Genomic DNA, 23597 nt, shown 5'->3' with positions numbered 1-23597 from the left:
TTACACCATCAGGTGTTAGAAACAATGGCACCATTGACAAATCTAATTATGGGTAAGTTACGATCACTGGTAGATGTTCAGAGGGGTTTTAATGAAGATGAATCTTGAGATCTAGCATGCTGGGAAGGAGAATACTTGTGCAGGAAATAATTAAGAAAGTCACAATATCAGTAAAGCTGAGTGCATTACCTGCAGTGTTAAGTAATTGGATGCAGGATCAGGTTTCCAATTATGCTTGGTAACATCAAGTATGGTGATCAATTTTAACACGTGGGTGTGTGTGCACCCATTGTCGTGCCAGCCTTGATCCTGCATAACAGTACTGTATCCAGTAGTCAGTGTGGGAAAATTGATGAGTAAGTTAATCCTGCACTCCACATAAAGGCCTCAGTGTTTATTTTATAACAACTCAGGCCAATGGCAACCAGTGGCTTTATCCTTACACCAGCAGCCACTGACCCAAGAATATTGGATTCATTAGGAAGTGTGCGGTAGAGGGAATATGGCCAGATGGAACTAACATCTTTTACCTTGGAGAAGGGAATGTGTTTTCATTCTCTTGTAGGTATAGTGACTTTGGATGGAGAAGAGTGCCTGATAGATCCAGGTGTTGTGTTAATACCATTGAAGTTGATTCCAGTATCACCACCCTTCGGGTAGATGACATCTACTTTTGAGTACCTTCCGTCATGTATGAGAATGAAAAAGTGGACTTAAAATTGAAAATCCACTTACAGCCGATTGATTTGCCACCATCTACTAGACAGTTGCAGCAACTGCTGGACTTTTCTGAAATTGCAAGACAGACTTCTTAGGAAAAGAAAGAAAAAAAATTGCAAATTAAAGTAACTCATGAGGTCGGACAGTTGAAAGCTGTTGCACAGATAATTGAAAAGGAAGGACAAGTTAGCTGGTGGAAAATTTTCTTAGGATGGTTACCCACAGGAATGGGAATGCTAAATTTCATGTTACATTCAATTGTACTGTTTGGTTCATAAGTTTTAGTTATGATTGGAAGGATAATGCTTGGTTGCTGGATATGATGTATGTACGTAAAATATCATGTTTAAGGGAAGAGGTAGCCATGAGGCAAGCACTCCCTTCTAGAGATTGAACTATGATGGGCACCATGTCTTTGATGGTCCCTCACAAGCATGCCACCTGGCAGTGATGCCGGATGGCATGGCATGGCTTCATAGATTTCTGATTCAGAGAGGTGACATTTGACTTAGTCCTGGACATCAAGGTGGGGAGTGTAGCAGGAGCAGAAAGAATTCTCTTTTGTCCCCTTCTCTGGAACACCTTGGGCGAAACCGACCTTGCTGCTTGCAGAGCTGAGTATTAACTTTGAGAACATGTGACTTGCTCTGCCATGCTGATTTTTGAATTGAGTGTTAACAGTGTGTTTACCTACGCTGCCACATTCATTATAGAACTGAATGTTCTTGATTATAGTTTTTCTTTTCTTTACTTTCTCTCAAGTGGTCAGGAAAGGATTAACAAATATTTTAGAAGTTGCTCTAGTTGATTGTTGCTAGTTTGAATGTAACATTAAAGCTTGGCGCTGGGGAGGAAACCTCTCACTGCAGCTGTCATAGGAAAGTTATAAATAAGTAAGGGGGGAGCTGAGTGAGGTTGAGGAAGAAAGGTCCAGACGATGAATCCATTTCAGCACACTGAGCTCCCCAGTCATTGTAAGGTGAGACTTGCATTGATTGTCATGGATAGGTAGCTTATAGTTAAGGAAATGACTGTATGATTGCCCTTTGCTGTTATATAAAGTTTTGAAAAAAGACTCAGGCCATGTCTACACTTACAAGCTTACAGCAGCCGCTGTAAGAGTGCTTGTGTAGCTGTATTATGCTGACAGGAGAGCTCTCTCATAAACATCATAAAACCAGCTCAACGAGTGGTGGTAGCTATGTCAGTGGGAGAGCGTCTCCCACAACATAGCGCTGTGCACACCAGCGCTTATGCTGGCAAAACTTACGTCACTCAGATTGTTTTTTTCACACCCCTGAGTGACAAAAGTTTTGCCGACATAAGTGCTAGTGTAGACATGGCCCTAGACTTTATGTAGTCAGCCTATGCATGACCACAGGTTAAACTCTGGGTGAGTTGGTAATACCCCTCTTACCACCTTGTTCACAGGGACTTCCACTCTCCATTCAGGAGTAGGGGTGGCAAAGAGAAAAAGTATTGGCTCATGGACCGATGGAAATGTGGTGAGTTTCTATGGATGATAGTGCTGATGTTGGTATCTAAGGGAATGGCATACTGTCAGGAATATACAGGAAATCAGGAGGTGAATGAAGTGTGGTTAAGCAACAATACTATTGGGATAGAAGAGACCAGTTTTCCCTCCTAAAATTTATCATGAATAACCATAATTGTAAAGAAGAGTCATAAAGAAAAATCCGTGACAAAGGTACAAGCCTTATTATTGGGTTGCATTTCTAAGTCTATCATTATGACAAAAAGGTTGGATAGTTTATTTTAAAAAAACTAAAGGCTAGATTAGTTACAGTGGAGCTTGTAAACTTGCTAGATGTTTCATGAAAGTTATAATATCCAGGAAGCCTTTACATACCTCCTAGAGTTTTAACCTTGACCTTTTAATAACTTTAAAATTTTCCACTACAAGTTAGTATTTAAAAAAAAAGCTCTTTGCACTTGTTGTTGTTGAGGACTAGTACAAAAAACACAAGCAAAGTTTTTGGACCAAAACATTTTTGAATTAAGCATGAATTGACAAAAGAATTTTTAAAAAAGACAGTGTCCCATATCTCAAAAACAGCTTGTCCAATTAACCTCACGCTTCCTAAAAATATTCTCCTCTGGCTAGAAATCAAACATGAGACATCCTCTCGCTCCCCACCCTACTTCTCCCAGAAAGAATAAGGAGGGGTCATAACTGGATTTGTAATAGAAACCATCTTAACCACTTTAATTATAGAGTCATGACTCTAGCTGCATAATAAAGCTGGCTGATATGTATTTTATTTGGTATAATAACTGTTAGTCTATAAATAGAACAGTGCTAGATGCTTGGGAATATTATTTGCCACTTTAATTGTTAAATGTTTTTTTTGGGATTACTCCAAACAGTTGTTCTTTTGACTTGAAGATAAAACAATTCTGGCAGAGCACTAAAGGAGTTCCATGCTCTCCCTCATTAAGAATAGTGCTAACGGCACGCAGGATGTTTCCCTAAAGGATACATGTATGAGCTCAAACACTGAGTATAGCACTAATAATTGAACAACAAAAACTAATGCCTGTTTTCTACACTTCTCTTAACAGTACAGATTATCCCAAGGGATGATTAAACAAGCAAACAGAGATACTGAAATAACGAGTCCTTTTTTTAATATACAACTCTTAATTTGTTATGTTGTGAATGTTCCGCTTTGTTGATATTTTGAAAATGTTAACATTTGGAATATAGAATTCCTGCCCCTTCCCTCAATTTGTAATATATACCAAATATATCCTGTGAGGAAATGTGTAAAGTTTCTTTAAAATTTTATCAGGAAGTCAGTCAGGAGAAGGACTGGGAAAGATTCTAGCCATAAGCTCTATAGTGAAGCAGAGAAGTTAGCTTTTCATGATGACTGTTTTGCCTATTCTAATAAATTAATACTGTTACACGGTCAGTAATGTACATCAAATGCACACGCCAAACTTAAGCACCCAAAAACGCCTGCTTTATAAATAATAAATTTTTATATTTGTGGAAATATTTCAAAGTATATTCTGAGACTAGTTTGCATAAATGTAATAATTCCATTATGCTCAAAAGATGAGAAGCACTTAACAAGCTTTACCTCCTTAGGCAACTGAAAGCAAATATTGAGGTAAATTAGGGTAGCCATGCATTTGATAGACATTCGTACTGCATGTAGTTAGGACTTGTGGGTGGTGGAGGAGCAAATGCAGTGTTTCGTAAGGACCCAATTCTAGATATTTGTCTAAACATTAACCAGTTGGGGCCTGATTCTGATCTCTGATACATCCATGAAAGTCAAGGGACTTGTAAGATCTACAGGACAGGGATGGTCTCTTCTGCAGGATGCCTAGAACAGAGGGCCCCTAATATGTTTGGCACCTCTCTGCCCTACTGTAATACAAATTAATAATAATGAGTGTAGGTAGGGCCTTGTCTAGCTGAGCTTTTCCATTGCATTATCGCTGGTATGCCTTTACTGGTAATAGCAGTGGTAGGAACTCTTGCAAAGGAGATCATGAGTTACTATCAGTGTTTTACCACCATGTCTACACTTTCTCTCAATAGGATTAGATGACATTGTTATAAAAAAGTCAGCATCTTGTCTTGACTGGCACTCCCGTGGTTGCTGTGCGTGGTGGAGCTGCAGTGATGGGTGCAGCCGTGGAATTACTTATGAAAAATCTCAGTGTTGATACAGCCTAAGAACACAGAATTTCTCCTCTCTAGGCACTGCCTATACTAGAAAAAGAAGTACATTGTGACATTTAGTTGTGGCCAAACACAGGGAGCTCATATGAGTTCTGTCCCTTCTCTGCTGTGGTTCCTGACCATAGTGCAGCAGCTAACCCAGGGGTCAGCAACCTTTCAGAAGTGCTGTGCCGAGGCTTCATGTATTCACTCTCATTTAAGGTTTCGCGTGCCAGTAATACATTTTAACATTTATAGAAGGTCTCTTTCTATAAATCTATAATATTTAACTAAAGTGTTGTTGTATGTAAAGTAAATAAGGTTTTTTAAACGTTTAAGAAGCTTCATTAAAAATTAAATTAAAATGCGGAGCCGCCCGGACTGGTGGCCAGGAGCCGGGCAGCGTGAGTGCCACTGAAAATCAGCTCGCATGCCGCCTTTGGCACCCATGCCATTGGTTGCCTACCCCTGAGCTAACCAGTCACTTTGTTGCTACTGCTCAGTATGACCACTAGAGGGATTGGTGAGGCTGGCTCAGGGCACCCCTCCATGGAATAAAGGAGTCTGTGCACCTCCTTAGTTTTGGCCTCAGATTTTTAGGTAGTGTAAGATTTGTCATAGAACAGTGAATGTGACATCACATCTGATATCCCATCCTCAGCATAGGCCTAGTGAATACTTTCACCCCCATCTGCCATGCTACGATGTACTTGACCAGTTGTGCAATGCTGTACAAAGGGGGAAATTCCTTCTTCACTCCTGTATTGATCAGCTAATGCCCAATGGGATTTGATTACTCCTATTAGCATATCACAAGTGGGTAAGCTTAGCATTTGATTACCCCCCAGCTCAGGAAACCTTAACACTTGTTTACCACAATTTTTATTGGTCATAGTTTTCCAGTCCCCTTTAAAAATTCATCTAGAATATTTGACTTGTTGAATTCAACAGAATGACTAAATTGTGTCACAAAAGTCAATGCAAATGAATAGAATTGATCATGGAACATCTATCAGAGATGCTTCAAGTAGGAGCAAAACACAGGTACAAGGCCACAGGTGTATAAAATTGTCACTAAGTATGAGCTTTTTTTAGTTGCCTCTTTTATCTTTGAAATTTTGTCTTTAAATTAGCTGTAAGACCAGTGCTGTCTTCATTTCTTTAGTTCAGCCTTGCAGTGTGTATGAAAGCCTGTAAGCAGAGCAGAATTGTGACTCAGTTATACAATAGTGGAAAGGATGCTATAGAGACTGTTAAAAACTCAATAGATTTTTCACCTGGTTATTTCAATGCTGAATTTATACCTTGTACTTTAGTTAACAACAAACATGGTTGCATCATTGTGTCTTCATATAGTTGGGGAGAAAAATTAGAGTCTTCACTCAAGGTGCCATTCTATTTTGGTAACTTTTAAATAAAGGTTTTTGGATAAAATAAGCAAATATATAAACAAAATGCCAACAAAGTACTAGAACATGCAGATATGAGCATTTTAGTACCTCAAATAAACTACTGCAGCATATATAGCAGAATCTATCCTTAAAAAAAAAAGAGGGTGGGTTGGGGAAGAGAAGTGGGAGGAAGGGAACACAGAGGAATTATAATTCTTGATGGTGAGAAAGCATTATGTTAACTAGCAGAGCACCCCTCAGGAGCATACCATAATCACACTCAACATATTTGGGTCTTGTCTATATGAGACATTTTCAGTGGTTTAACTAATTATATGATATTACACCAGTGTACTTAAACCAGTGCAAAAGGCTCTGTTGATATGCTTATTTCACTTTAGTTTGTCACTTAAGAATCTGTTTAAATGGAGATAAACATTTCTTAAACTGCATTAAGATTGTTTATGCAGGTTTGCACTGGTTTAACTAAATCGGTTCAAAAGCTGATTTGAGTAAATCTAGATGGAGCAGCTTGCCTACGTAGACATGGCATAAGTTGTATTCTCTCCTAAAAGTTGTTTCAAGACTCCAAAAGCTGTATAACTCAAATTGGCGTACTGACTCAGTCTTTGAAGAGTTGCTACAGTGAATCAAAACAGTAGCAAATAAAATATTAAAGGCCTCTATGAAGATTTTGGTTTAATGCTCTGTTTGGACATGTTAGTTGTCTCCATTGTGCAAGGGTCAGTGTTTAGTATTACCAGAGCTCTTTTTTTAAAAGCTGTTCTCACAACAGGATATCCAAGTCACTGGTGTCTGAGGAAAGCTGGCTCTAGATTCAGCTTTTTTTCGGTAGGCAGTTATAAAATTAACCTTTGACTTCACTCCATCCCCAAATATGTAAACCTTAGGACACTCCCACAGCAAATAAGCAGCTGGTGGATAGTTTTACAGAACTTTAAGCTTTCGTATAATCAACTTCAGTTTCTAGCACTTATCACTGGAAACAGAACTTTGTTAATGTGAATCTAATAAAAGCTATTTTCCTGAGTCTGCAGAAAACCTGAATTGAAACAAAGCCTGAGAAGGGTGAACTGCCATATTAATCTTAATAGGGGGTCAACTCTGAAATCTAATGATCACATTTAAACTAGGGCTGCTGATTAATCACAGTTAACTCATGCGATTAACTCAAAAATTAATCAGGATTAAAATTTTTTATCAAGATTAATTGGTTTTAAGCGCACTGTTAAACAATAGAATACCAATTGAAATTTATTAAATATTTTGGATATTTTCTCCATTTTATATGTCTTATTCTGTGTTGCAATTGAAATCAAAGTGTATATTTTTTATTATAAATCTTTGCACTGTAAAAATGATAACCAAAAGAGTGTTTTTCAGTTCCTCATATAAGTATTGTAGAGCAATCTCTGTCGTGAAAGTGCCACTTACAAATGTAGATTTTTTTTGTTACATAACTGCACTCAAACAAAACAATGTAAAACTTCAGAGCCTATAAGTCCACTCAGTCCTACTTCAGTCAATCTCTAAGAGAAACAAGTTTGTTTACATTTACAGGAAATAATGCTGCCCTCTTCTTATTTACAATGTCACCAGAAAGTGAGAACGCTTGACACTTGTGTAGCCGGCATTGCAAGGTATTTACATGCCAGGTATGCTAGACATTCATATGCCCCTTCATGCTTTGGCCACCATTCCAGAGGAGATGCTTCCATGTTGATTACGCTTGTTTAAAAAAAGTGTGTTAAATTTGTGACTGAACTCCTTGGGGGAGAATTGTATGTCTCCTGCTCTGTTTTACTCGTATTCTGCCATATATTTCATGTTATAGCAGTCTTGGATGATGACCCAGCGCATGTTGTTCATTTTAAGAACACTTTCACTGCAGATTTGACAAAATGCAAAGAAGGTACCAATGTGAGATTTCTAAAGATTAGCTACAGCACTCGACCCAAGGTTTAAGAATCTGAAGTGCCTTCCAAAATTTGAGAGGGATGAGGTATGGATGCTTTCACAGGTCTTAAAAGAGCAACACTCTGATGCAGAAACTACAAAACCCAAACCACCAAAAAAAAAATCAACCTTCTGCTGGTGGCATCTGACTCAGATAATAAAAATTAACATGCATCAGTCTGCACTGCTTTGGATTGTTATCAAGCAGAACCAGTCATCAGAATGGACGCATGTCCCCTGGAATGGTGGTTGAAGCATGAAGGGACATAGGAATCTTTAGCACATCTGGCACATAAATATCTTGTGACGCTGGCTACAACAATGCCATGAGAATGCCTGTTCTCACTTTCAGGTGTAAACAAGAAGCGGGCAGCATTATCTCCCGCAATTGTAAACAAACTGGTTTGGCTGAACAAGAAGTAGGACTGAGTGGACTTGCAGGCTCTAAAATTGTACATTGTTTTATTTTTGAATGCAGTTTTTTTGAACATAATTCTGTCTTTGTAAGTTCAACTTTCATGATAAAGAGATTGCACTACAGTACTTGTATTAGGGGAATTGAAAAATATTTTTTTTACAGTGTAAATACTTGTAATCTGAGCATTGTACACTTTGTATTCTGTGTTGTAATTGAAATCAATATATTTGAAAATGTATAAAATATCAAAAATATTTAAATAAATGGTATTCTATTGTTTAACATTGCGATTAATCGAGATTAATTTTTTAATCATGCGATTAATTTTTGTAATCACTTGACAGCCCTAATTTAAACATTAATGCATTTGACTGTTTTAACTGCTGTTTGTGTTAATAGAAACATCCAGTTAATTGTCTGATCTGGTTGGATATTCCAGGAGTTTTTTAATTTTGTCATCCTGGGGACGAGCTTACAAGAGAAATCCTCTGATTGACCCACATCAACCCATTAATTTGCCATTGCTTTATCAGTGTTTAATTTTGAAGATCAGGAAAGGCACCCCACTCTGCTGGTGGCGAACACTGGTGTATTCCAATTTTTTGAAAGGATGTTCCACAGGAGTCCAGTTACAGGTTTTAAATGATAGGGATGAGGGGGTAGCTTAGTGGCCTAAACATCAGATTAATCTTTCTAGACCAGTACCTATACTGTCTGCAGGTTCAAATCCTAACAGACAAATTTCACATGACTCACTCATTTACCCTTGAGCGATGCCCTGCCTTCCCCCTCCCATCCTGCAGCGCTGCTGATAGCTCATTCCAGTTGAAGTGCAAGGAGTGAACAGGATTTCCCCTGCTGTTCTTTCTGTGGCCACTGTGTGGTGGCAGTAAGCCACAGTACAGTATTTCCTATTGCTGCATTCAGTGCCCTGCGTCCTGCTGCACAATGTAGGAGGGAATCAGCACTGTCTCGTTTAGCCATCGCCCAGCAGTGGCAGGATTAAGAGATTAAGAGTGGGGAGAAGAGGAAGACAATGAGAAAGAGAATGGAAGGAAGTGTGGGAAGAAAGAATGAAAACAAGACTGAGGGGGAATAGGAACAGACAATATGCAGGAAGAGAGAAAATAGACCCATTATTGCCAACCCTGAGAGCTCAAGAGTTATGAGTTACTGGCTGAAAGCATGAGATTATAAAAATGTTCTACATTCAAAATTTACACTTAAAGTTTAATTGGCTATGTTTTTTGGTCTCCTGTTTTTTAATCTTAAGGAGGTAGCCTCTAAGCCCCAATTTGGGTGCAATCATTTCAAGCTGAAATTTCAGTATGCATATGCAGAAATGTGAATCCCCACCACACCTCAACAGTCAGAGGGAGTTTCCATTTACCTACTCTAATCCCTCTGATTGGGCAGCTGCAATTCTGTCATTGTCCATCCCCTTCCCATAGCACTGGTCTGTCTCCTTCACAGCTCCTTCCCTTAATTTCCAATCTCTCTCCTCAGCCTCCTGGCCCCATCTTCCTTTCTGCTGCTCACAAATTCCTACTTCTTCTGTGTAATTCTCTGGCAACATTTTATGTAGTTGTAGTTTCCAGCTATACTAGTAATGTTGAGATGACTGTCTGTTTTAGGGGGCATGCCCTAGTTGCTCCAGCTTTAAGATGAAATGAACCGTGAAAGAAAATTAGCACCAACAGTAATGCAAACTGAAAATTTGGCTGTTTGTTTAGATTTCAGTGGGGAGTGACAAGAAGTGTGCTGCTAAAATCTGTTGTTGGTTTTGTTCTCTGAATTGGGTCACTGTAAGAACTTGCTTGAAAATCTTTCTGCTGAATATTTCTACTGAATGTATTAGAACTGTGTGCAGAAGATCTGTCTGCTAGAAAAAAATTACTCAATCTTTCAGTTTTCAAAATACACGAGAACGTTAGCATAGCTCATTACTGCCGTTTGTTGCATTTCTCAAGTAGGATAACTGATGGTGATGGAAGATTAAATGAACCATTGTTAACATACAGTAAATGTAATAAAACATGCCAAAACCTCTTCAGTTCTGGTACACTGTATTTGTAGAAAGTGCTACCAGAAATAATTATAGAGATCTTTAATTGGACTTCTCCATGTGGGTACAGGGAAAACAAAATAAAATACATAAAAGCAGCCTTATAAACTACTCTGTTACTGGCAGCACAATCCATAAATAATCCTATTTTGGAATAAATCCAAACAAGAGCAGAAGGGGAAAGGTATTGTTGGATGGAATAGTGAAATGGGATGGAATTTTTCACCTTGGGGATTATTTGCTGAGAGTAGCGGATGTCCTTCCATTAAGCTAAAACATAATATATTTAAACATCCTTTTACCTGCATATAAAAACATATTATTTCAAGATCATGGGTCATTTAAATGTCATCTTTGAACTACTTTTGGCAGACAGGAGACTTTTAAAAAGCCTTATAACAGGGGTTCTCAAACTTCATTGCACCGCGACCCCCATCCGACAACAAAAATTACTACATTACCCCAGGAGGGGGGGACCAAAGCCTGAGCCCTGCCGCCCCGGGCAGGGGAGCCAAAGCCCAAGCCTCACCAGCCAGGGCGAAAGCCCTCAGGCTCTGGCTTTGGCCCTGGATGATGCGGCTTGGGCTTCGGCCCCAAGTCCCATCAAGTTTAACGCCAGCCCTGGCAACTACATTAAAATGGAGTCACGACCCGCTCTGGGGTCCTGACCCACAGTTTGAGAACCGCTGCCTTATACTATACTAATCAAGTTTGATTATTTTTATGGAATAAATAGCAAAGTAATCATTACCAGGGAACCCAGAAATGCTATTGGAAATGGAAACAGCTCCAAATATGTGAGTAATTTGAGCTACCAAATAAACTAGACATATTTGGAAGACAGTAATATACAGGACATTATGTAAGCATAAATCTTATAATTCTGAAAGAAGGGGACTTAACCAAAATCATGGAAGGGTTGAATGAAAGTAAATGGCAAACCAGATGTTTTTGTTTAATGCTTCTGTGCGAAAGTTAGTGAAAGTGAAACAGTTAGGCGGTGTGAGAAGTGGGAGTTGAGAGGTATGTGGGGATGATCAGAATGTAGGACAAAGTAAAGGAAAGAGAAACAGGATGTGTGTGGGAGCAGGAGGTAGAAATTGAAGAAGGAAAGAGGAAGCTGTGGATGAGAGAATTTAGGGAATGGGGTGGTGTGATCAAGGGAATGACGAATAGGGAATTTGGGAGCTCACTTGATCTCTTTTGGCAGAAGTACAGTAACTTCTCACTTAACGTTGTAGTTATGTTCCTGAAAAATGCAACTTTAAGTGAAACAATGTTAAACGAATCCAATTGTCCCATAAGATTTAATGTAAATGCGGGAGGTTAGGTTCCAAGGAAATTTTTTTGGGGCAGACAAAAGGCATTATACTGTATACTGTACAGTACTGTACTGTGGTTGGGAAGTGCCCCTGACTTACCCCACACAGGCACAGCCCGCTGCAGGCAAGGACGCTAGGAAGCACCTTTGCAGCAGCAGCAGCAGCTTCCCCGGAGAACAGGCTCAGATTTTGCCAGGAATGCTCCAGGCTCATCTCTTCCTGTCCCTGCTCCACTCCAGGCCCACCTCTTCCCACCCCTACTCCATCTCCTCTCCAGAGCACGCCACATAAACCCCCCCCCACACACACAAGTCCTAAGTGCCGCCAAACAGCTGTTTGGCGGTACTTAGGACTTTCTGGGAGGGTGGGGGAAGAGCGGAGACGCAGCACTTCCCCGCTTCTGCCCCTCCCTCCCAGAAAGTCCTAAGCCCGAAGTGCTGGGAGGGAGGGGGAGGAGCAGGGAAGCCCTTCATCTCCACTCCTCCCCCTCCCTCCCAGAAAGTCCTAAGCGCCGCCAGCTGTTTGGCGGTGGGGGAAGTGCTGGGAGGGAGGGGGAGGAGGCGAAGAAGCAGAACTTGTGCAATGCTCCCTTGTAAAGTTGCTGCTCTTCCACAGAATCTTACAAGCAGGCAGCCAAATGACGTTATAAGGGAGCGTTGCACAACTTTAAACGAGCATGTTCTCTAATTGAACAGGGACGTAACATTGAAACAATGTTAAGTGGGACAAGGTTAAATGAGGAGTTACTGTAGTTGGTCAGGCCCTGATCCTTCGTTCCCAGTTGATTGTCCAGTCCGAAGACACCAGAAATGTGCTCTGGCAGAGGTTCCCATGTGTAATGCTGCTATATGTGGTAGCTGTCTGCTTAAAAACAGAATTAGAGAAAATGTCATAATGAATTGTTGGTCACATAATACTGCATCATAACGGAGTACAAGATGAGCCTGGGAAAAGATAAGTGGTGAAATCCAACAGTTTCTAGAACTTATAGGTTAATAAAACTTTTGGGGGATTCTGATTGAGCACATTCTTTTTAGCAGCCTTTTACACTCATGCTCAAAATGCTTTATCTCCATTGTAGATTTTTAGGTGTAGCCTTAGATTGGGGAGAAAAAGCTAGAACAATCACAGGGGGCATAATCAGAGGCAGCCTCTAATGGCTCCTCACCAGTGAAGAGCATTTTAAGGTGGCTTCTGAACACTGAACCTATTTTCCTTACCCTGCCAGAGTCATAAAAAAAAGCATAAAAAGGATACAGTTGTTCTTAAATATCCTTGTAGGTCACCTTTAAGCCCTTTATTACGGCTATAGTATGACAGGCCTTCTATAGGCTGATCTTCCCCGCCCAAACCCTCTCTCTGTCACCCTCTCAATCACATTGAACAGCACCACCATTTTCCCTGTTGCTCATATCCATATTCTTGGCTTTATTTTTTGACTCAGACCTTTCCTTTGATCCAGGCTGTATCTTTCTGTACAACATCTCTAGGAGTGAAATCCTGGTCATGCTGAAATCAATGGCAAAACTCCCATCAACTTCTGTGGGGCCAAGATTTCCCCCCAAGATCGAATCTTTCCTCACTGCCCACACTGCCAAAACTCTTGTCTAAGCCCATATCATCTTGTGCCTTGAATACAGCAGTCTCTCCTCTCTGGCCTCCTACAAGTGTATTCAAAATGCAGCTGCTAAGATAATTTTCCTGGCATGTTGCTGTGATTGTCACCCTGCTTTTTTAACTCTCTCCTTTGGCTTTTTATCTTCCAACATGTCAAGTACAAACTTCTCGTCTGCATTGTCAAAGTTCTTCACATTTTAGCCCCACCATGCCTATCCGTTCTATTACCTTATTACAGTGGCTGTCAACCTTTCCAGACTACTGTACCCCTTTCAAGAGTCTGATTTGTCTTAAATACCCTAAGTTTCACCTGACTTAAAAACTACTTGCTTACAAAATCAGACATAAAAATACAAAAATGTCAGCACACTGTCTGAAAAATTGCTTACTTTCTCCTTTTTACAACTATAAAATAAATCAATTGGAATATAAATATTGTACATACATTTCAATGTATAATATATAGAGCAGTATAAACAAATAATTGTATGAAATTTTAGTTTGTTCTGACTTTGGTAGTCCTTTTTATGTAGCCTTTTAGAATACTAGGCAAATATCTAGATCAGTTGACATACCCCCTGGAAGATCTCTGCATACTCTCAGGGAGAATGACTGCCTTAAACTCTACCAACCATGCCAGCCTCAATTGCCTGCTTATGGGCACTTCCCACATACTTTCCCCAATTCAGCCCCTTACAAAGAAGGGCAGAACTCCCAGTCCAAATCTGTAAAGCTACCAAGACTTGATCTTCCTTCAAGACCCTCCTTAAATCTCACCTCTTCTGTAATACATACAGAAAACTGCCATCTGGTAACTGCTAAGCAGGTAGTGAGTTGTGTTTACTACAATTCACTACAAATTATATACACAGCTAATCTGTGCTGAAACAATATACTATTTTGACAGGTTTCAGAGTAGCAGCCGTGTTAGTCTGTATCCACAAAAAGAACAGGAGTACTTGTGGCACCTTAGAGACTAACAAATTTATTAGAGCATATCTTTTCTTTTCCTGCTTGTCCCCACTTACTTGTTCGTTTTATCTACCTGTAATGTCTTGCTTTTTTAAGTTGTAAGCTCTTTGGGACACGGTCTATGACTTATATCCCATATGTTGCTAGAGAACAAAGCCCCCACCTGGTGGTACTGCAATATAAATGATTAATATTAAAAGATCCTCGGGACAGGTGTGAATTTCACCCAGACTACAGGATGTAAGGAATGAATCAGTTAATTGCTGTGATATATCTTGATTTTAGTAGGGTTTTTGACAGTCATGCATGACATTCTCAAACTAGGGAAATGGTCTAGATGAAATTACTACACGGTGGATGCAAAACTGATTGAACAACCTGTGATGTGGTACAGCTCGCCACTGCGGCACCCCCTGCTGGCTGTCCTGGGGTTCAGCTCTGCTAGCCAGTGCGCCCTCTTCTAGTGGTGTCTCACCACTGTCACTCCCAGGAACACAGCATCCTCTTCATGTCACAGCCCTCCAGCTGTGCTGCACTCTGTGTTCCCCCTTCCTGGGGACCTGCAGTCAGCTGTCCAGCCACTTTCCTCAGCAGCAACTGCAGCTCAATGTCTGGCCACTTCCTCAGTGGCAAGGGGGGGAGGGGAATGGACCCAGGCCCACTCACTACTCTGGGTGCTGGCCCAGGGACCCTGTAGATGGCCACCACTTGTTGCATCCCCTCTAGCTCCTTAGTAGAGTTCCCTGACCCAATTCCCCACAGCCCCAGCACCCTCTGTGTCATTGCCAGGACCTCAGCCTGCAGATCCCTGCAGCTCACCAGGAGCTGCCTTTTGCTCCCTCAATCTCTGCCTGCAGTACTGCTCTATCCAGGGTGCTTGCTGCCTTCAGCCTGCAAGGCAGCCAGTCCTCCGCCCTCTTCAAGCTCCAGGGAGTGACTGAAGGTATTTTGTCCTGCAGCTCTTCTTATATGGGCCTGCCGGGCCCTGATTGGCTGTTCCTTTCAGCCCTTCTCTGATTGGCTGCCTCCTGCGCAGCCTCCCAAGGGCTCTGTTAACCCCTTGGAGCCCAGTGTGTGGCAGGCGCCCCATCACACCCCCTCTCCCTTAAGACCGACTGCCCTGGTTGGTGGAGGTTACCTCCACTGCTGCCCCCACAACTGTGCTTGCAGGGTGTCCCTCTGCTGTCTCAGCTTCTCCACTAGGAGGAGCAACTTGTCATTCTCCTCCCTGGTGTCCCTAAATTTCCTTATGTGTGCCTCTGCGCTGTCTTGTGCAAGGCCAGCTCAGTGACTTTCAGCCTTTCCCATAGCCTTGGCCCTTGCTCTGCTGGCTATCCCAGTACCCCCTTCTCCCAGGGTCTGAATTCCCAGCTCCCTTCAATTGGTCTCTGTATAAGTCCCCACATCCTGCAGCTGGATGTCTAAGGGACTCTTCCTTCTCTTCTGTTTCTCCTTTCTCTCCTGCTCGGCCTCTTTGGCCTTCTCCACCATCTTGGTGCACCCCCACTGGGTATCTGGCACCTCCTTCTGTTCCTTTCTATCTCTCTTGCTCTTCTGCTGGCTCGGGTCCCCTTTCTCATCCCCAATTGGGATGCTGCCATTCCCTGGGCTCCTGTTCTGTCTGTGAGGGCACTTCCTCTTCACATGCCCTGATTCCCCACAGGCAAAACAAGCATCCCCCCTTCCTTTTCTCTTCAGAGGTCAGGGACTGGGGGTTTCCCTGCTCTCTTTCCCTTTGGGATAGACTTCTCCTCTTTCCAATAGGGGCACGCTCTCTTGAAGGGTCCCCTCTGCCCACAGGCGTAACACTGCCCTGCTGGCCTGACCCTGGGACTTGGCTTCTTGCCCCAGGCTCTCTGGCCCCTGATCACCTCCTGGAGGGTCTTGAGCAAATAACGCTGCTCTTCCATTAGTTGCCTCAGGCATTCCTGCAAGTATCTCTGTGCCTCCCACTGATGCCGCTGGTTTTCCAGGATCTACCTCACCAGGGCCTGAATCCCTCTTGGTTGCTCTTCAACCCCCTTTATTGGAAGCGGCAACTCTGAAGTCTGGGAAGGTACACCTGCCTTCTGCCAAAAAGGTCTCTGTACATGGCAGCTCCATAGTTCCTTTACCCCCGCAAGTATCCCTTAAATAGTCTTTCAAACTCCTCTTCTAACAAGGGCAACTGTCAAACAGTCTCTGAGTCTCTCACTCAGTCCCCTTCCCTCAGGGGCAACCAAATGCCCACATTCTCCACCATATGTGATGTCGTGTGACTCACCACTGCGGCGCCCCATTCTGGCTGTCCCAGGGATTGGCTCTGCTAGCCGGTGCACCCTTGCGTCTCGCTACTGTCACTTCTGATCCAGGGACCCATGTCACTCCCAGGATTGCAGCATCCTCTTCATGACACAGCCCTCCGGCTGTGCCACACTCTGTGCTCCCCTTGTGATTTTTAAGACCAGAGTAGATATGTGATGAATGGTCTGGGTATACTTGGTCCTGCCTCAGCATGGGGGATGGACTCGATGATCCTTTGAGGTCCCTTACAGTCCTGCATTTTTATGATTCTGTGATTTCCTACAAAAGATGATGTGGGAGTCTTGGGCTTCAATCAATACTTTCCAGTAATAACTAGATGGAATAATGCAAATTCACATTTCTTCATTGTTATTTGGAGAGCAAAAATCAAATTGTCATGCAGCTCTTGGTCCCCACACTATGCACCTTGGCTCTGTACTTCACTTAGTCAATTTCACCACAGGTTGTGTTGGAGGAAAGAACAGCTAGAAAGACTCAAGGAGAGAGAAAAATTACCTGGAAAATTGGTCTTTTAGCCATTGTGTGTATTCACTCATCAAAAATACTCAATAGTGGAGATTTTGCTTGAATAAAGAGTGCAGTGTCAGTCTTAACATTCCTGCAAATGCTGCTGTTAACGGAAACTATTTTTTTCCTGAGCCTTTCAACTGTGCTATTCATTTCTTTTTCTATCAGAGAAATAGTCTGTTAAAACAAGTTTCTTAATACCCCACTGTAAGGAGCTGCTGTTTAGTGAGAACAGGCCCGAGAGGTCAGTGGGAACAGCATCATGCTTTATATTACGATTACAAAAGCATCTGGATGGAAAAGAGGATCTATGCATAATGTACCCTTCTGAATAAAATACGCTGAAAATGCATATCAGCCATGATGTTGGTTTAATGTCTTGGTTTGTATATGGGGGAAGCATATTAGGTTAATAAAATTATGTATTCAGCTCCCATTTCTGTCTTTTGCACCATTTTCACTTTCCTTTTGCAGGTGACCTTGAAAATAATCTCTTCTAAAATATTTCTGTAATTGTAAGCATGGATCTCTGTTGAGAAGTTTCATTAGTTTGACTGTTTTGCTATTCCTACAGGGCTTCAGGAATATGTAGAGGCAGTGTCTTTCCAATATTTCATCAAAACACGATCACTAATTAGTGTTAAGGAGATCAACAAACAGCTAATATTTACAGTGGAAGACAAAGAAGAAGAAACAAACACGGTAAGAATTGTTTTGTTATTCATGGACCAGGCTGAGCCCTTTTCATTGGGAAAAGGGGCCAGTATATTAGCATACCATTTGATAATTCTGGAGGAACTATTCTAAATTTTGTATTGCATATTGCCTATATGATTATATCCAGCAGGCACTCAGATATCATACTGATTGGGGTAGCATAAGAACCTAAATAGAAGAAGCAAATGAATGTAAGGGGTACAGTAACTTCAACTGATTCAGTCCCATTGCTCAACAATGAGCTAATTACAGGAGCCAACAGCAGAGAGTGATGAGAAGAAGGGTGTTGTCCTCTGTCACAGTTTTATCAACTTGCAATTTTTTCACTATAACCAGCTAGTATTAAAATACGTGTTCTGTGTCCTAGCAAGGTCACTGATATCTCACTTAGAATTAATCTTGAACTTCCCCCCGCGCAACAGACTTGCTTTCCTTCCTTTCCTATGCCTAATACAGCATCTTCCATTTCTTTCCCTTCCTCTCTGCCCTGCCCATCCCTAAATAGAACATTTTGTATATGGCCAAAATACAGCCTGGCCATCTTTTTTACGCAGCCTTTGGATGAACATTCTATTTTTAAAATTTATATTCGGATGTAAAGTGGATCGATGTGTGGAATGCATAAGGTCATTTTAATTGCTGTTCTAATGAGACATTTTGCAGTCTTTAAAGAGAAAAATCTCAAATGACACTGAATGAAGATGCATGGAAATGTCCACACTGGATAGTCATACCGGTGGTCATCAGCATCAATTATTTAAAAACAAAGAAACAGCTGCAATTCCTCCCCAAAATTTTTGAAAAAAGAATAAAGTCTTAAATAAGCTATGATGCGATATTAGCATTGCCTCCAGAAAGTGACTGAACAGGTTTGTTCGGAGACAAAAGTTAGTTGGTCAAAGGAAATGATCATTATTAGACTATAAAAGCTAAACTCTGGTGTCTACAGCCAGTTGTGAAACCAGGCTTATAGTATTGTTTTTTTCTTCTGTAACAGGGGTAACAGTGCACACATTTTTCCATGGGCTTGACTTGGCTTAATTTTTGGATGAATGACCAGCTGTTGAGGTCATGAATGAAACTCCAGTAGATACATTCATATCTCTAAGGGCTTCACTATGGGGAGATCGACGCTGCTGCAATCGATGCAGCAGGGGTCAATTTAATGGGTCTAATAAAGACCCACTAAATCAACCGCAGAGCGCTCTCGGGTCGACCCCAGTACTCCAGCTTCCCGAGAAGATTAAGGTAAGTCGACAGGAGAGCATCTCCCGTCGATGCAGCGCAGTGAAGACACCAAGGTAAGTCGACCTAAGCTACATCGACCCCAGCTATGTTATTCACGTAGCTGGAGTAGCATAACTTAGGTTGACTTACCCCCTAGTGAAGACAAGCCCTAAGAATGCTCATAGAAATTAAACAGTGTAACAGGTCACTGCGTATACTTAGGACAAGAAAAGGTTTTATGAGATCCTGAAAATTAAGGAGCATTGTTGTGTAACTCCCCAGGAAGAGCTCCATAGCAAAGTAATAGGTATGTATTGTATTACGAATATACTAGTAAAAATGGTCAGTGCCATTCAGAGGTATCCCTTATGCCACTGCTAGTTGAGCAATTGCAGAGAAATTGGAACCACTGTTAGGAGATCCAAAGTACTCTTGTACTGTAATGTCAGCTGGACACAAAGAGATTCAGTGTTGCAGTCAGGTTGTTCAGACTTGAGAAATAAATCCCTTCCCACTGGCACTGTAGGCATGCCACACTCTTCCTCTAGCTATAGGAAGAGAAACCTCTGCCACCACCTGAGCCCTTGGCTCCCTCTGTGACTGTAGTGCTTGCCATTATGGATCCTCTTGCCCTTCCTTCCATCGTGTGTGTGTGTGTGTGTGTGTGTGTGTGTGTTTCAGAATGTCTTTCTGTGTTTCCCCCTCTTTTCAGCTCATCTTTCAAAAGCCACAAAGGAAAAAAGTCTCAGCCATTATGTTACTTTAGTTTCCAGATGAAAGTGTATTTTGCATTTTGCACATACCTTTGCCCACAATTGTTGCTGAAATTTCATGGTGACAGTGATACTTCAGCGGCTCAAAATGCCAAAAATGTTGGAGAAATTTCCTGGAAAAATGTTTGCCACTTTAACACAACATTATCTGTGTGTTATCTAAGGTGCAGGTATCTTTATCAATAAATATTCTTTCCCCTGAAAGAAATGCTGTAAATATAATATGAGGTGTCTTTAGATTGCTAGCCTTTTGAGTTGAACGCTCAAGCAGGCAGCTGCATAACATTTCCAGGCAGCTGGAATTCAACTCTAGGTATAGTATTAAGCAAATATCTCTAGAGAAAAGCAAACGTCTTGAAGACAGATGTTCAAGGGCTGCCTTTACTGAGCAATTTGAAACCATGATGTCCTAACATTTTAATACATTTCAGAATGGTCAGGCTTCAAATACTACCACTAACTGCAACAAGTGTTTTGTCCCATTTGAACTGTTGACAAGGGCGACTGGGAGTTCTACATGGAGGAGCACAGCACCAGTTCTGCTGCTACAGATTACTCATGGAAAATCATTTTATTAGAAGAAATTGTGTTGTAAATCATGCTTTTTCATAGTTCTCCTCTTATATTCCTTACTACTAAGGATATTTGCAAGGAAACCAGATCTTTATTTGAGTTCATCTGCTCCTGCTGAAGGCAGAACCCTCTGTTACCTACTCATTTTCACAACAAATTGTGATGTCATAAATACAGGATTTATGACTTCGGGTGGAGAAAAAGTAGCAGCAGCAGATGAACTCTTAAGAACAAAAAATCAGTTTTTCATATACCATGATGTCTCGGGGATATAGAATGTGGGAAGAGATATACAGAAATTATATGATTTAGGAGCAGAATTGTTTCTTGATAAAACAATATTTCAAGTACTCCATGAGGTATTAGTTAATTTTAATAAGATTGTAGAGTAATGGATCTGGGGAAAATTCCAGAGAAACACGTCCATTTATTCTTGAGTCCTGCTTTTTATGGTAACTATATTTTGAAATACTGGATTGTGTTACAAAATGGTATGATTTATTTTTCCTAACCCTGGCTCTTACATTTCCTAACCCCGCACTAGCATTGGCAGGTCAGTTAGGGCCAATTTTTTAAATCTGGTGGCCTGAGGTCTGTGCACAAAAATGTAAATACAAGTAAACATACATGCAGAGACAAATTTGGTAACGATGTGTACAGATATAGATGGTAGATATAGGGCCTGGATCGCTGTCTTCAGTGTTTAAAAATGTTTGTTAATGCATTTGCCACTGTTTTCTCATCTGTGAAATGTAGAAGATACATACACCTGTAAAGTACAAAAGTAAGGGTTAATGAATTTTATAAAGTGCTTTTGAAGCCTAACCTGCTACTATATAGAAATACTGTGTAGTTTAATTTTACTGAACATTTTTTAGTTGTTGTTGGTCTACGGTTATGCCAGTTAAGCCAATGTGTGTTTAAACTGGTGCAAACCACCATTTCTTCACTTTTCAATATTCTATGTTGTGTTTTGTCCTCAGCCCTCCTCCAATCCACATGATGAGCAGCTGTGCACTTGGAGCCTGAAGGTAACACCTGTCGATTACCTGCTGGGTGTGGCTGATCTAACTGGAGAGCTCATGCGGATGTGTATTAACAGTGTTGGAAACGGTGATATAGACACCCCATTTGAACTGAGCCAGTTTTTACGTCAGATTTATGATGGTTTTTCCTATATTGGCAACACTGGACCCTATGAAGTGTCTAAGAAACTATATACCTTGAAGCAGAGTCTGGCCAAAGTAGAGAACGCCTGCTATACATTAAAAGTGAGGGGTTCTGAAATCCCAAAGCACATGTTGGCTGATGTATTCTCCACCAAAGCAGAAATGATTGACCGAGAAGAGGGTCTTTCCTAAAACAGTGAGACAATCATGGCCCTGAAGGGCCCTAGGCTGTACAGTTGGAAGCTTGTTAATATTTTGGATTTGTTTTCAGTAGACCCTCATCATGACTTGTATGTAGGGATGTTTTTAGTTTTACTTAGCAGAGCAAGATTATTTGCAAAGGTAACTTGTAACCAAAAAAACCCCTTAACATAATGTGTAAGTGCCCACAGAGGAGAGATTCCAATATTTGTTCAATCTCCTGCTTTCCTCTACTCTATGTGCTGTCATAATGGCTAAATGTCAATGCTACACTCAGTGCTGGTGTCTTTCAGTGAAGTGGACTCACTTCAAACTGCCTGGGCCACTGCATCAGTTTTCAGCGATCACATGATGCTCAGAGCAGGTTGTGAATAATTAAATTTTGTGATTCTGATTTACCCACAATTTCTCTTGGGCCCCACACCTTAATGTAGCCTGTGTCTGTGTACCCCCCGTGTCAGAATAGGGGGTGGCCAAAGGCCTGGAGAAGCAGTTGCCTCGTGGTTTAATCAGAGCAAAACAAACCTAGCATCCTAGCATCTAAACCTACCCTGGTCTTTGATGCATTAGATTATTGGGATCAGAATGTTTTCATAGGCCCATTTGAGCATACTTCTCTGATGCTGGATCTCCACATTGTTTAATTTGTATCTGCTTAATTCAAATGTTTATCTCACTGGAGCTGAAATTGAAACAGAGCCAAAGGTGCTATGTAACCTGTAGTTTGGTCTGACTACTATTTTTGAACGTGAAACTGAAACTAACAGTTTTCTGCTCATTGATAAAACTCATAATACCTGGTTAATATTACTGTATACTGGCCATTTCAGGGCTCACAGCTTTATTTTAGCTCTGCCTTGTTGCCTTACTGTTTTGGCATCATTTGGAAAATCCTTTAAAACACTGAATTTATTGTTTTAAATTTAAAGAATAAAAGCTTTAACTGATGCAGAATCTTAGTTTGCTGAATAGACCCCTTCCTGGACAAGTGCAGAAACGTAGCCAAACAAGTTTATCATGGATTCAGCAGTAGGACAGACTTGTTGCGCAATGCTGGTTGCATGCTTGTCACCTAAGAGAATACAGGGTTAAGACAGTGGGTAGAATTCTGCCCTCCACTATATTTGTGGAACCCCCAAGGGACTCCAGTGGAGTTGAACTGGTGTTAGCGAAGAAAGAATTTGGTTCAGTGTGTTAAGTGAGATGTGACTTATTCCTTTGAAATGTGTTGCCTTTTGTATTTTAATACTATTATGAAATAGAAATTGCAATAAAAATAAGGCAGATGTGCAAATTCCTTGCATTTATTTGGCATTCTTGAGCTCATTGGCAGATAATCTGAATTCTCACTTGTGTCCAAAGTTGTGAAAGCCCCTTGAAACTGTATATTATGCTGGGGAGAAACAGCAGATAAAATAATACGCTCTTAAAAAAAAAAAAGCTACTCCAGGAAATAGGCCCCTCAAGCACAAATGAAAATACTGCATGTTTTTTATTTCCACTTCCATATGATGTAGTACTGCCAATATTTTTCCCGTTAGCATGGTATGTCCTAGTTAACTGGGGTCATCTGATATATGACCAGAACAGCAGTTACTTACAGTGTTTATCACAGGTTTTCCCATTGTTTCCATGTAAAGAAATATTTGGTGAGTTGAAAAAAGGAGTGTTTTTCCAATTGTTTAATACCTTTTAAAGTGCTTTTTTTTTAAACAATAAAATCATTAAAAAGCTATTGTGAATGAGTGGTAGTTCGTTTACCTATCAGTCTTATTTGAGAATACTTGACTAGTAATAGGTGAGTGCATTCCATTCTTACAGTTCAGGACTCTATTCAAAGGTCTGACTCATTCCCCATACTGTACTTGTACCTCATGATTGGCATTCACCAATACATGATCTCATCATTGTTTCTCCCCCATTATTTAAAAAATAATAATGCAGCTA

General features: G+C 41.0%; 1 protein-coding gene across 1 annotated transcript in view; it reads left to right on the top strand.

The window, feature by feature from the left end:
* The window catches only part of TSNAX (translin associated factor X), a 44012-nt gene extending 20627 nt beyond the window's left edge, over positions 1-23385 (top strand). The window contains exons 5-6 of the mRNA XM_054023476.1: positions 17565-17692; positions 21264-23385. Of these exons, the coding sequence (XP_053879451.1) occupies positions 17565-17692; positions 21264-21641 (506 nt within the window). The 3' untranslated portion in view covers positions 21642-23385. The remainder of the gene's footprint in view (positions 1-17564; positions 17693-21263) is intronic.
* The last annotated feature ends 212 nt before the right edge of the window (positions 23386-23597 follow it).

This window comes from Malaclemys terrapin, chromosome 3, assembly GCF_027887155.1.
Source record: "Malaclemys terrapin pileata isolate rMalTer1 chromosome 3, rMalTer1.hap1, whole genome shotgun sequence".
In the NCBI taxonomy this organism is placed as follows: Eukaryota; Metazoa; Chordata; order Testudines; family Emydidae; genus Malaclemys; species Malaclemys terrapin.
The sequence above is the reverse complement of the archived record's forward strand: the minus strand, read 5'-3'. Positions and strand labels throughout refer to the sequence as shown.